Genomic DNA, 12489 nt, shown 5'->3' with positions numbered 1-12489 from the left:
GAATATGCAGTGTATTTTCCGCTGCCCAAAAGATTTTGTGCAGCGTGAAATACGCTGAGTAAGCGCTATGCGGGACCGTACCCTTATAGTGATTAGAGCTCCATTTATCTGATACCACATACTGGGGCAGACTTACTTTTTCAAATATGCCAGGATTCTGTTGCAATTTGAACCAAAAAAAATAAGTGGACATGTTTTACACTACATTTATTATGTGTTTTAGTTATTTTTAAACACTTTTGTGCCCCGCTCGATAAGGAGTTTGGCCTCACTAGAAAGGGGTAAGGTTTAGGCTAGGTTCCCAAAGTAATCTTCTTTGACAATCCATTATAACGACTGGAGTTTAAAGGAGTACTGTTTGGAACAAAATGTTCCGAATGCTTAGAGCCGGAGTCGGGAGTTTGTGATGTCATAGCCCTGCCCCCTCATGACATCACACCCCGCCCCCTCAATGTAAGTCTATGGGAGGGGGCGTGATGGCTGTCACACCCCCTCCCATAGACTTGCATTGAGGGGGCGGGGCGTGACATCACGAGCTCCCGTCGCCGGCTCCAAGCATTCGGAACATTTTGTTCCAAACGCTGAGCAGCGGAGTACCCCTTTAACGAAGAAATAAATTGTGCATGTCCTATTTTTTTTCTCCAGTAAACTACTGGATCCCCAGAGCACATCGGCAATGTTTACACTGTGTAACAACTAGACAGTATGAGACAAAAACTGTCTGATTTTCCCAAAACCACCAATCACAGTTCAGTTTCTATTTTTCCAGCCATCATTTACATGTGAACGCTGAGCTGTGATTGGTTGTTATTGGCAAATCGGACAGTTTGATAAATCTGGGCCAATGTGTTATCTCCAGACTGCAGGTTCATGGTCCATATAAAGCATCAGATTCTATAGGACAGTATTCTCAGCATGTCCTGGTGGTGAGAAAATAAGGACATTTAAGCCCAACTTCTGAGGCTTCTAAGGGAACCCACCTGAAATGGCCAGAAACACTCTCTTTTGGGCAAAAGCTGCACAAAGTATGGCCCTTTTGGAATCAGGTTTCTAGAATTGTCCAGGTAAAATCAGGACTGTTACAAATATACAGGAAGTGTCCTCCTATTATAAGACATAAAATCTATTTTTTATATTAATGGTGACAGTGAAAAAAGATAACCACCAAAATGTGAAAAAATAAAGACTATGGGCAACTTTATGCTTAGGAGTTACAATTTTGCAACAGTTGGAGAGCTACAGGTTGGGCATCACTAACACAGACGACTTTACTTATCATAATGAACCATTGGGGCTCTATGGTTGGTGGCCCCCTGGATCTCCTCTTCTCTGCCATAAAGTAATAATTGCTGTTTGTTTCCTTTCAGATATCACGTACATCGATGAAAGCAGTTACACACGTTTCTCAAAAGTAGACAACACCTCCATTCGAGATCATTTGAATAAGTATTTTGTCATAAATAATGACACTGTGTGGGCAAAGCATTTGGCAGGTGAAAATGAACAGCTCAAAGGTATGGACTATATATATATATATATATACTAGCTGAGTACCCGGCGTTGCCCGGTTTTTCCTTCCTAATCCTTGTTGGGGAGGAAAATCAACAAAGAAGGAAGCTTTTGACTTCATATCCTATCCTCATATATTGTTGTCATATCTCAACCCCACATCCTGTTCCCACATCCCGACCTCATATCTCAACCTCATATGTCATCCTCATATCCTGTCCACATATCCCGTCCTCATGTTCTGACCTCCTATCCCGACCTCCTATCCTGACCTCATATCCCGACCTCCTATCCCGTCCATCTATCTCGACCTCTTATCCATCCTCATATCCCATCATCATATCCCGACCTCATATCCCGTCCTCATATCCCATCCTCAGGTGGGACTGATTTGTGATGAAGATATTGTAAGCTGAAAATAGAAGGGGATGTGGCTTTGTGGGACTGGGCGTGATTTGCAAGCCAGACCGATGCACAAAAAGGGTAGATAATAAAAGGGGTGGAGCTTAAACATTGGGCATGTCTTTGTGAGATGGGGTGTGGCTTTCAAGCCGCATTGACATATTCAACAGGAGATGCAGAGCGGAGCTTGTGGAGTAAGGTACTGGAAGTCCCATATACTTGCATAGGACTTGAAACAAAAACCCATTTTTTATATAAGGGTGTAGGTAAGGGTTAATTTACCTATCATATCTTTTATTTGACATATAAGTAATATGTGTACCAGGTATTATTGAAATATCTCCAGCCGTACGGAAGTTATATGGGAACATACATTTCCCATTGATTTGCATGGGACTTTAAACAAAAACCCCGACCCTCACAAATGGGGGTGAGTAAGGGTTAAATTACCTATCCTATATTTTAAGTGGACATATAAGTAACATGTGACCAAGTATTATCAAAATATCTCCAGCCGTTTGGAAGTTAGGCAGTAACATAAATTTCCCATAGACTTGTATGGGACTTTAAACAAAAACCCCGACCCTCACAAATGGGAATGGGTACGGGTTAAATTACCTATCCTATGTTTGTTGTTGACATATACATAACATGTGTGCCAAATTTCATGTTAATATCTTTAGCCGTTTGGACGTGATGCTGGAACATACACACTAGACATGTGCAATTCGTTTCGTAACGAACACGGAACGAAACGAATTTTCCCGTTTTCGGATGTTCGTTACGAAAAGAATGCACAAAAAAAAAATTACAAAATCCCCAAAAAGCATACGAATACGAATATACAGTTTTTTGGTTCTGCACATGTCTAATACACATTGGGGGAGATTTATCAAAGGATTTAGACTGTTTTTTCCTGTCTAAATCTGTCACACAGAAAGTCGCCGTCTAAATATGTGCAACTTTTTTTGCGACTTTTGCTCTAGAGGATTTTTAGAACATAATGCATTCCAGTCTATTTTAGATGGAAATGCATTGGAAAATGCATTGGTGCTGAATTTATCAATAGTGACTTTTCTGCAACAAGTCGCATTGGCTGAAAGTACGCCGAAATGTCAGACCATGCTGGAGCAGGTTAAATACAGTCTAAAGCATAGATCACGAAGTCCGTGCGCAGGATTTATCAAGAGCCGTGCGCCTTTTGATAAATTAGGCGCACAATAGACCAGCCTAACCCTCTGTAGTTTGGTCTATATTGATGCGGGAAATAGACAGCTTTGATTAATCTCCCCCATTGAGTTTTATTTACAGTAACCCCCCAACATGCGATGGCCCCGACATATGATCAAATCGACATACGATGGCCTCTCAGACATACAATGCTTTTATATGTCGGGGCCATCGCATTAACTGCTATCCGACAGCGCAAAATGCTTAAGCTGCTGTCGGATAGCAGTGTAAGCATCCCCGACAGGTTCACTTACCTATCCCCGCTGCACCGGGTCCACTTCGCGATCCTCCGGCATTTTCTGCATCTTCTCTGGGGTCCGGGCCTCGCTTTCTGGCGTCGTTATTACGTCACTGCACACGCCGTCCCGGTGCCGCAACATAATGACGTCACCAGAAAGCGAGGCCCGGACACCGGAGAAAATGCGGAAAAAGACAGAGGATCCTGAAGAAGACGAGACAGCATCGGGAGCCCCTGGGACAGCATCGGGAGCGGTGAGGATGCGGTCCGAAGCGGTGGGGACAGGTGAGTATAACTTCCTACACTTTACATTGCATAAATCCCTCAACATACGATGGATTCGACAAACGATGGTCGTTTGGAACGAATTACCATCGTATGTTGAGGGACCACTGTATATAGATATATCAAATCTCCCTTAGTGGACACCTTCCAATAGCAAACAGTATTTAATTCCCCGGCAGAGTCCCATAAGACTTAATGTATTTGCACTCTCTGAATAGGGGACACTCCCAATAGCGGACACAGACACACCCGAAAGGGGACAAAACCCCCCCATTAGGGGACAGAATACTCCCAATAGGGGACAACCAGGCTTATGTGCCGGTCATACCTTGTACACAGGGCCGCCGTCAGGGGTACAGCCAATACCCCAGTAATGGGCCCAGGCCCCCGCTGCACCCCCCTGCAGAAGCCCCAGTACAGAAGCAGAAGACTGATGTTTATACAGTGGTCTCCTGCTTCTACACATCTGCCGGCCACATCACTCACTCCCCTCCTTCCCTGATCCCTTGTGCCACTTTATTTCCCTTGTGCCAAATCACCCCCCCCCCCTTTATTATCCCATGTGCCAAATAATTTCTTCTTGATCCACCCCCCCTGTGCTATTTCATTCTCCCTTTATTACCCTTTGTGCAAATTCATTGCCCTTTCTTTACCGACCCCCCCCCTGTGCCATTTCATTCCCCCTTTATCCCCCTGTGCCACTTCATAAAGAGGGGGTGATGAATTTAGACAGAGGGTGATAAAGGGGGAATGAAATAGCACAGGGGGATCAAGGGGAAATGATGTGGCACAGGGGGTAAGGGGGGGATAATTTGGTACAAGGTACAGGGGGAATAAGGTGGCACGGGGTATAATGGGGGGGAAGAAATGGTACAGGGGGTTGATAAGGGATGGTTAAACATCACTGGGAGATACTACTGTAATATTCCTTTTTATCATGTTTTATAGGTAATTACACTCTGGAGTGACTACAGAACAGTATTCGGTCATTTAGAAAGATCTTTGAGCCTTTTTTCCCAATAGGGGACATCTCTCAATATCGGACCCTTTTTTATTCCCTTTTTTATTCCCCGTGAGTGTCTGCTATTGGGAGATACACAGTACAGACCAAATGTTTGGACACACCTTCTCAATCAGAGTTTTCTTTATTTTCATGACTCTGAAAATTGTAGATTCACTCTGAAGGCATCAAAACTATGAATTAACACATGTGGAATTATAGACATAACAAAAAAGTGTGAAAATATGTCATATTCTAGGTTCTTCAAAGTAGCCACCTTATGCTTTGATTACTGCTTTGCACACTAATTCTCTTGATGCCTTCAGTGTGAATCTACAATTTTTATGGTCATGAAAATAAAGAAAACTCTGAATGAGAAGGTGTGTCCAAACTTTTGGTCTGTACTGTATATATATATATGCTTGAGAATGGTGTTGTGAGGACACCGAAACATTGCACCAAGTTTTGTTCATGGAATAAAGACAATTTTCTTTTTTAATCTATGGAGTGCTGCGGTCATCCCTTCTGTTTTATGCTATATATATATAATTATTATTTTTTTCTCTTTATTTATTTTTTTATTATTATTCTTATTTTTTTATTCAGTACATTATTCTTGGATTATATATTTTATGAGCCTGTACATGTTGTTGTTATCATTGGTAACTGAACTTATCATCAAAGTCTTATAAGTATTTTATGAATCAACCTATAAGGCTAGGTTCAGAGTACAGAATTTCCGCAGGAATTTTCGCTTTGAAATTTCCGGCAGAAATTCCGCTTACTATAATGTATAGTGTAGTGAATGGTTTTCCGTTCACAAATTCACACTTCGGAATTTGTGAAGCGGAAAATCCGGATAAAAAATCGGTTGCCCTTTCTTCAGGCGGAAATCCTAGCGGAACACATAGCAGTCTATAGGAGACTGCAGTGTCCACGCGGTCCTAGCGCTGACTAATTCAGTCGGCGCAGGCGGAACTCGGAATCTCCGGGCGGAAATTTTCTGCCCGGAGATTCCGTAGTCTGAACCTAGCCTAAGAAATAGGCCCAAGTGATGAGTGATTGTTTCCAAAGGCGTCTCCAAATATAGTCTTCTTCTCATCCTTTGGGGCCCATTACTGTTCAAAAAACAGCCACACAAGAGCGGTAGTCCCCCACCCAGTCCTCAAGGCCCACCAAGATTCAGAGTCTTTTCAGTTACACCACCGGGACAGAACAGGAAAACATTGAAATCTTGGACTGTTGGTGGGCCTTGAGGACTGAATTGGGGACTTCAGCACTAGAGGACACTGTGATGGGCCATTCTGATTCTGATGACAATCCCTGCAGTTGATATAATGGGGGCCATTCAAATGTTTTGCCAACCATCAGGAAATGGGGTATATTCTATAACTACTAAGATCATAAGGAGACATAAAGTTATTTTTTAAAACAAAATATCCCTTTACAATAATCTTATTGTGTTGTCTTTTTTTTATTTATTTACAATATGCAACTTTTTGTATATTCAATTTCATAGCACAATTTAAGATTCAAGTACACGTCAAATGGAACCCAGCAAAGCCTCCCATTACTCTACAAGTCCAAAACCAGGACCTGTATCTCTCATATGATCCTAATGCAGAAAGACAGCTAAAATTGTTGGTGAGTTTTTGGTGGACTTGCATTTTCCATTTTCCATATGTGGGGAGCCTGTAGTTTTGGTTGTTAAGAGGAGAAATGAATGGGAACTGCTGAATGTTCTGAATGACAGAGTTCACTGGGACCATCTACATAAAATGATGGGGAATTTTCAATCCAGTCTATTTGCAGAAATTCTTTATATTTTTACATGCAATAAAGCTGTTCAATAGTGTGCATAACCTGTAAGTACTCATTCTACACAGGTCACGAAAACTTTGGTCAGATGTGTGTGGTTTGACAGATGAAGGCCATAAAGCATGTCATATATAGAACGGACCACTGGGCCAGGGGTTCATGCCAAATTTCTCTGGGTTGGTGGCTTAGGGTGGGATCACATGACGGTTTTACCATCCTACTTTTCCTCACGATTTTGTACCTTCAAATCCTATAAAACTTATTGCCAAATCGTATCTATTGACTTCCATTGAGTAATCATATCTAACAGATGCATCAGTTTTGATCCGCATCCGATTTTGCACAAATTTAAGTCGGGGGGGGGGGGGGGATTGGGGTTGACCACGATTTTTTGCCCAGATTTGAAATCGGTCTGAAATTGTGTCCAATTTATAGTATTTGCAAATCGTATTGAATCGCGTTACTGTGCGATTTCATCACATGCGCAGTAGCCTCGGAATACTCTGGAAAGTGCTGGAAACTTCAAGATTCTTCCTCCTGCTACATACAAGTATTTTAATAATCGGGTGAAAAAGCTTAACATTTTCTACTATACGGTTTTTGGATATGATTTTAAATAGGATGCCGATACGATTGTATACGATTTCATGGAATCAGTTTTTGTCCGATTTTACTGTTTGTTAATCGGATGGTAAAATTGTGATGTGAACCAAGCCTTATCTCTCTAACAACAAAATATTTAGGCACTTGAAATCAAACATATCCAATCATCATCTGTTGGAGGGAGAGTTTGGAGTAGGGATGAGTGAATCAAATCTGATGAAAATTTCAGGAAAAATTTGATTCGTAACAAATGCGAATATCGCCGCGATTCGAATCGCTTCATTAAACTCCATTTGATCCGGGTGTGTATATGTAGTGTTTTACTTTTTATTTTGTGTAGGTTTAGTGTAGTGTTTTTAGGGTTTATTCACACGGGCGGGGGTTTACAGTGAGTTTGACGCTGGGAGTTTGAGATGCGGGGGAAAATTTTGCACATGTCAAACTTGCAGCAGAAAACTCACTGTAAACCCCCACCCATGTGACTGCACCTTGTACATTCACATGGAGGGGGGGGGGGGGCAAAAAACATATGGGGTACTTGGGAGAAATTGCATTACAAATTATGTTTTTTTTTTCTCTCCTTTTACCTCTTATGAAAAGGTAAAAATGGGGTCTACACCAGCATGTTAGTGTAAAAAAATAAAACATTTTACACTAAAATGCTGGTGTTGCCCCACACTTTTAATTTTTACAAGTGGTAAAAGGAAAAAATTACCCCCAAAATGTGTAACACTATTTCTCCTGAGTATGGAAATACCCCAATTGTGGATGCAAAGTGCTCTGCGGGCACACAACATGGCTCAGAAGTGAAGGTGCACCATGTACATTTGAGGTCTAAATTGGTGATTTGCACAGGGGTGGCTGATTTTACAGCAGTTCTGACATAAACACAAAACAATAAATACCCACATGTGACCCCATTTCAGAAACTACACCCCTCAAGGCGTGTAACAAGGGGTATAGTGAGCCTTTACACCCCACAGGTGTTTGACGAATTTTTGTTAAAGTTGGATGTGAAAATGAAAAAAGAAATTATTTTTCACTAGAATGCTGGTGTTACCCTACATTTTAAATTTTCATTAGGGAAAATAGGGAAGAAAGACCCCCAAAATTTGTAGCCCCATTTCTTCTGAGCATGGAAATACCCCATATGTGGATGTAAAGTGCTCTGCGGGCGAACTACAGTTCTCAGAAGAGAAGGAGCGCCATTGGGCTTTTGGAGAGAGAATGTGTCCGAAATTGAAGGCCATGTGTGTTTACAAAGCCCCCATAGTGCCAGAACAGTGGACCCCCCACATTTTGGAAACTACACCCCTCACAGAATTTAATAAGGGGTGTAGTGAGCATTTACACCGCACAGGTGTCTGACAGATTTTTGGAACAGTGGTCGGTGCAAATGAAAAATAAAAATTTTCATTTGCACAGCCCACTGTTCCAAAAATCAGTCAAACGCCTGTGAGGGGTGTAGTTTCCAAAATGGGGTCATATGTGGGGGGGGGGTCCACTGTTCTGGCACCACGGGGGCTTTGTAAACACACATGGCCCCGACTTCTATTCCAACCAAATTCTCTCTCCAAAAGCTCAATGGCGCTCCTTCTCTTCTGAGTATTGAAGTTCACCCGCAGAGCACTTTACATCCACATATGGGGCATTTCCTTACTCAGAAGAAATGGGGTTACAAATTTTGGGAGGCTTTTTCTCCTATTACACATTGTGAAAAGTGTAAAGGTTCACTGTACCCCTTGTTACACGCCTTGAGGGGTGTAGTTTCCAAAATAAGTTTAACTAATTTTTTTTGCTGTTCTGGCACCATAGGGGCTTCCCAAATGTGACATGCCCCCCAAAAACCATTTCAGAAAAGCTCACTCTCCAAAATCTCATTGTCGCTCCTTCCCTTTTGAGCACTTTACTGCGCCCGCCGAACACTTGACATGCACATGAGGTATTTCCTTACTCAAGAGAAATTGGTTTACAAATTTTTGGGGGGATTTCTCTCCTTTTACCCCTTGTAAAAATTCAAAAACTGGGTCTACGATAACATGCGAGTGTAAAAAATGAAGATTTGGGATTTTCTCCTTCACTTCGCTATTCCTGTGAAACACCTAAAGGGTTAACACGCTTTTTGAATGTCATTTTGAATACTTTGAGGGGTGCAATTTTTATAATGGGGTAATTTATGGGGTCTTTCTAATATGAAGGCCCTTCAAATCCACTTCAAAATGGAACTGGTCCCTGAAAAATTCAGATTTTGAAAATTTTTGTGAAAAATTGGAAAATTGCTGCTGAACTTTAAAGCCCTCTGATGTCTTCCAAAAGTAAAAACATGTCAACTTTATGATGCCAACATAAAGTAGACATATTGTATATGTAAATCAATATATCATTTATTTGGTATGTCCTTACAAGCAGAGAGCTTCAAATTAAAAATAAGATGCAAAATTTTCAAAATTTTCATGAAGTGTTAACATTTTTCACGTAGAAATTATAGTTACATAGTTAGTACGGTTGAAAAAAGACATACGTCCATCAAGTTCAACCAGGGAATTATGCAAGTATTGATAAAAATTTACCACTATGTTAAAGTAGAATATGTCATGAAAACACACTCTCTGAATCAAATTCATAAGTAAAAGCATCTCAGAGTTATTAATGCTTAAAGTGACAGTGGTCAGATGTGCAAAAACTGCTCTGGTCCTTAAGGTGAAAATGGGCTTTGTCCTTAAGGAGTTAATATAATTTAAATAAATAATTGCTATACAAACCGTATACGGGAACCGTATTTAAGAAAACGTGGTGTGAACCCAGCCGAATGAAAAGAAACTCTTACCACATTCTCATAGCATGAAGGACATTTCCAAAAGAATCTGAATAACAATATTTCACTAACACAGCACACACCCTATGCATGTTAGCACAAGGCAAAGGGTTCTACACCCCTACTGAGGCTCTCTGTAGGCAGAAATAGCCGTTTTTAATAGCAATTCATCGCAAATAAGTTCAGACCGAAACAAATTTTGGGGGAAAATTTGGCGAATCGTCCGAAACGAATTTTTCAAAAATGCGCTCATCTCTAGTTTGGAGGCCTGATACACATTAGATGGTTGGAGAATGCTGCAAATATCTAGGGGGATTGGGATTCATGGGTATGGAGGCTTTTTAAATCAGTGTGCTCTGGTTTTTCAGTTGATGGCATCTTATTATGAGTAAATAATTAATAAAGGGGTTTCCCAGCGAAAGAAACAAAAAGCATAATAAATAAAGATACTAATATAATGTTATTAGCCATGCTGCACAGATCTTCCATATGAGCTGAGTTGTCTGGTTTGTAGCTGTGACTTCCCATCCCACTTTCTGAATGCAGTGGGTCCTGTCCCTACTCCCCCTCCCTTCCTGTTGGCTGAGGACCAGACCATTTATGCAAGAAGGGGAGTTCATATTACTGCTCATTAGATTTTAAGGTAGTAGGAAGGGTTTTTCAGATATGACAGCAGCAAGTCTGTTCTAACTGAAACTACTGTGATTAAGAACGGCTTCCTTTTGCCTTAAATTCTAATATAAGCTGGAATATGAGCTCCCCCGCCACATTACTGGTCTCTCCCTGGGCAGACAGGAGGGAGGGGAGTGCATGGAGGGGAACTCTGTGTGAAATAATGTCACAGCTACAAGGGAGGGAGCAGAGCTGATGTGGAGAGATCTGTGCAGTATGGCTAATAACATTATATTACTAAGTTGCTTTATTATACTTTCTGACACCAAACACAAGTTGTTTCTTTCACCGGACACCACCTTTAAGATCATCTTAAATGAACAGTAAGATAAGACATGGTTTTGCCTCCATACAGTAATCACAATAAAGCATCCGTCCCCCCCCCCCCTGTCTTGTAAGTTATAGTTCCGAGACAGAAGTGGAGCGCCAGGGAGTATGGAAAGGTAATACCTCGTTTGTCTCCTGGATAACCCCTTTAAGGATAGATAGAGGGTATTGCATCTTAATGTACTGTAGATGTTTTTGATCTTTCTCTCATTGATTATTGTATTTGCTATTTATTTTGCATTCTCAGTGTTAGTTTGATCAGTGAGCTAACAGTTTTGCACTTCCATTCAGCCTTTAGGACAGAGAGCTCTTGACTTCACAAACCCAGACACCAAGCGTTTTTTCTTCTACATTACTCCAGTCGCCAACAGAAAATATTCATTTGAGCCAGTGATGGCATCGGGCTCTCTCCTCAGCACTTCCAATGACAGCACCAGCCGGGTAACTGTGGAACCCGCATCTAACACCTACTACACAGACTTTGCATTTGATGCAGCTTTTAATATGGGTGTTATGAATAGGCCCAGCTTTGTAGGACCTGACATAGAGAAAACATCCGGTAAGTTATAAATGTCTAAATATCTCTGCCCAATGATTCTGTATATCTGTGTGCTAGTTTAAAACTTCAGTCATATTGATAGACACTGCACATCCCAAAGATCCCAAAAGATCTGGAGGCACCTCATAGTAAGTTCTCCTTTTGCTCCTATTTTCAAAGGGGTTATTCCACCATAAATACTGCATTTTTTCTGCAGCTGATTTTACTACCCATTGCAGTCAAGACGTCAGTTACGCTCCCTCCCATAGACTCCCATTGAGTGGGCGTGGCCGTGACATCACGAGTTGGCGTGGCCGTGATGTCACACACCTCCGGCGCTGCACCCGAAGCTCTAAACAAATGCTGGATGCAGCAGAAAGATTGTGGGGGTCTGCCACTGGATAAAGGATAAGATGTCTATCCTTTGGATAGGGGATAAGATGTCTTAGCGCCGGAGTACCCCTTTAAAGAGTATTATCATTTGGGACATTCATAGCCTATCCATAGGATAGGCCATTAATGTTCCATAGATACCAGTACCACTTCTGGTACCTATGCATATTTCTAGAATGAGGTCTGTTTGCAGCCTGAAATGAATAATGAATTGTTAGCTTTTAATTTTCTGTGATATGGTTATCTGCTATACCCGTTGCCACCATTGTCCTCCTTTTTTCTGTTTTAGAAGATGATACCACGTTTTACAGTAACCAAGACAAATTATTCCAGGACAGATACCAATCCATTCTAGCACAAGAGGATTATTTAATGGATGTAACTTCCCTGGCACTGAAGAGTCCATACCAATGGTTTAGACAACACAATAACTATCAAAGTAGTTACCTAGGACGGCAATACATGTGCAAGGTCAGTTCAAGGGCAACATTTCAAGACTGAAGCAAAACGTTGTTTAGACTGGAAATTTACCTGATTTCGACAACTATATTGTAACTTAATTTTCATGGGAAATTTATAAAGAGATTAGGAATATGCGGATATGTTGCTTTATTACTTAATCAGAAAGATTGTAAAGAAAAAGTGTAAAAACCCCCTTT

The 12489-nt window shown here is 41.2% G+C and overlaps 1 protein-coding gene across 2 annotated transcripts in view; it reads left to right on the top strand.

Moving 5' to 3' along the window:
• The window catches only part of LOC130368054 (uncharacterized), a 161183-nt gene that overhangs the window by 41763 nt on the left and 106931 nt on the right, over positions 1-12489 (top strand). For both annotated transcript variants that reach the window (XR_008892280.1, XM_056571279.1), the window contains exons 3-6: positions 1368-1514; positions 6184-6308; positions 11191-11458; positions 12120-12301. Coding sequence is in view for 1 of the 2 variants with exons in the window: in XM_056571279.1 (XP_056427254.1) it covers positions 1368-1514; positions 6184-6308; positions 11191-11458; positions 12120-12301 (722 nt within the window). In the remaining variant the exon portion in view is untranslated. The remainder of the gene's footprint in view (positions 1-1367; positions 1515-6183; positions 6309-11190; positions 11459-12119; positions 12302-12489) is intronic.

The sequence above is a fragment of the Hyla sarda genome, chromosome 4, assembly GCF_029499605.1.
Source record: "Hyla sarda isolate aHylSar1 chromosome 4, aHylSar1.hap1, whole genome shotgun sequence".
Lineage (NCBI taxonomy): Eukaryota > Metazoa > Chordata > Amphibia > Anura > Hylidae > Hyla > Hyla sarda.
Note: the sequence above shows the minus strand (reverse complement) of the source record. Positions and strands in the feature narration are given on the sequence as shown.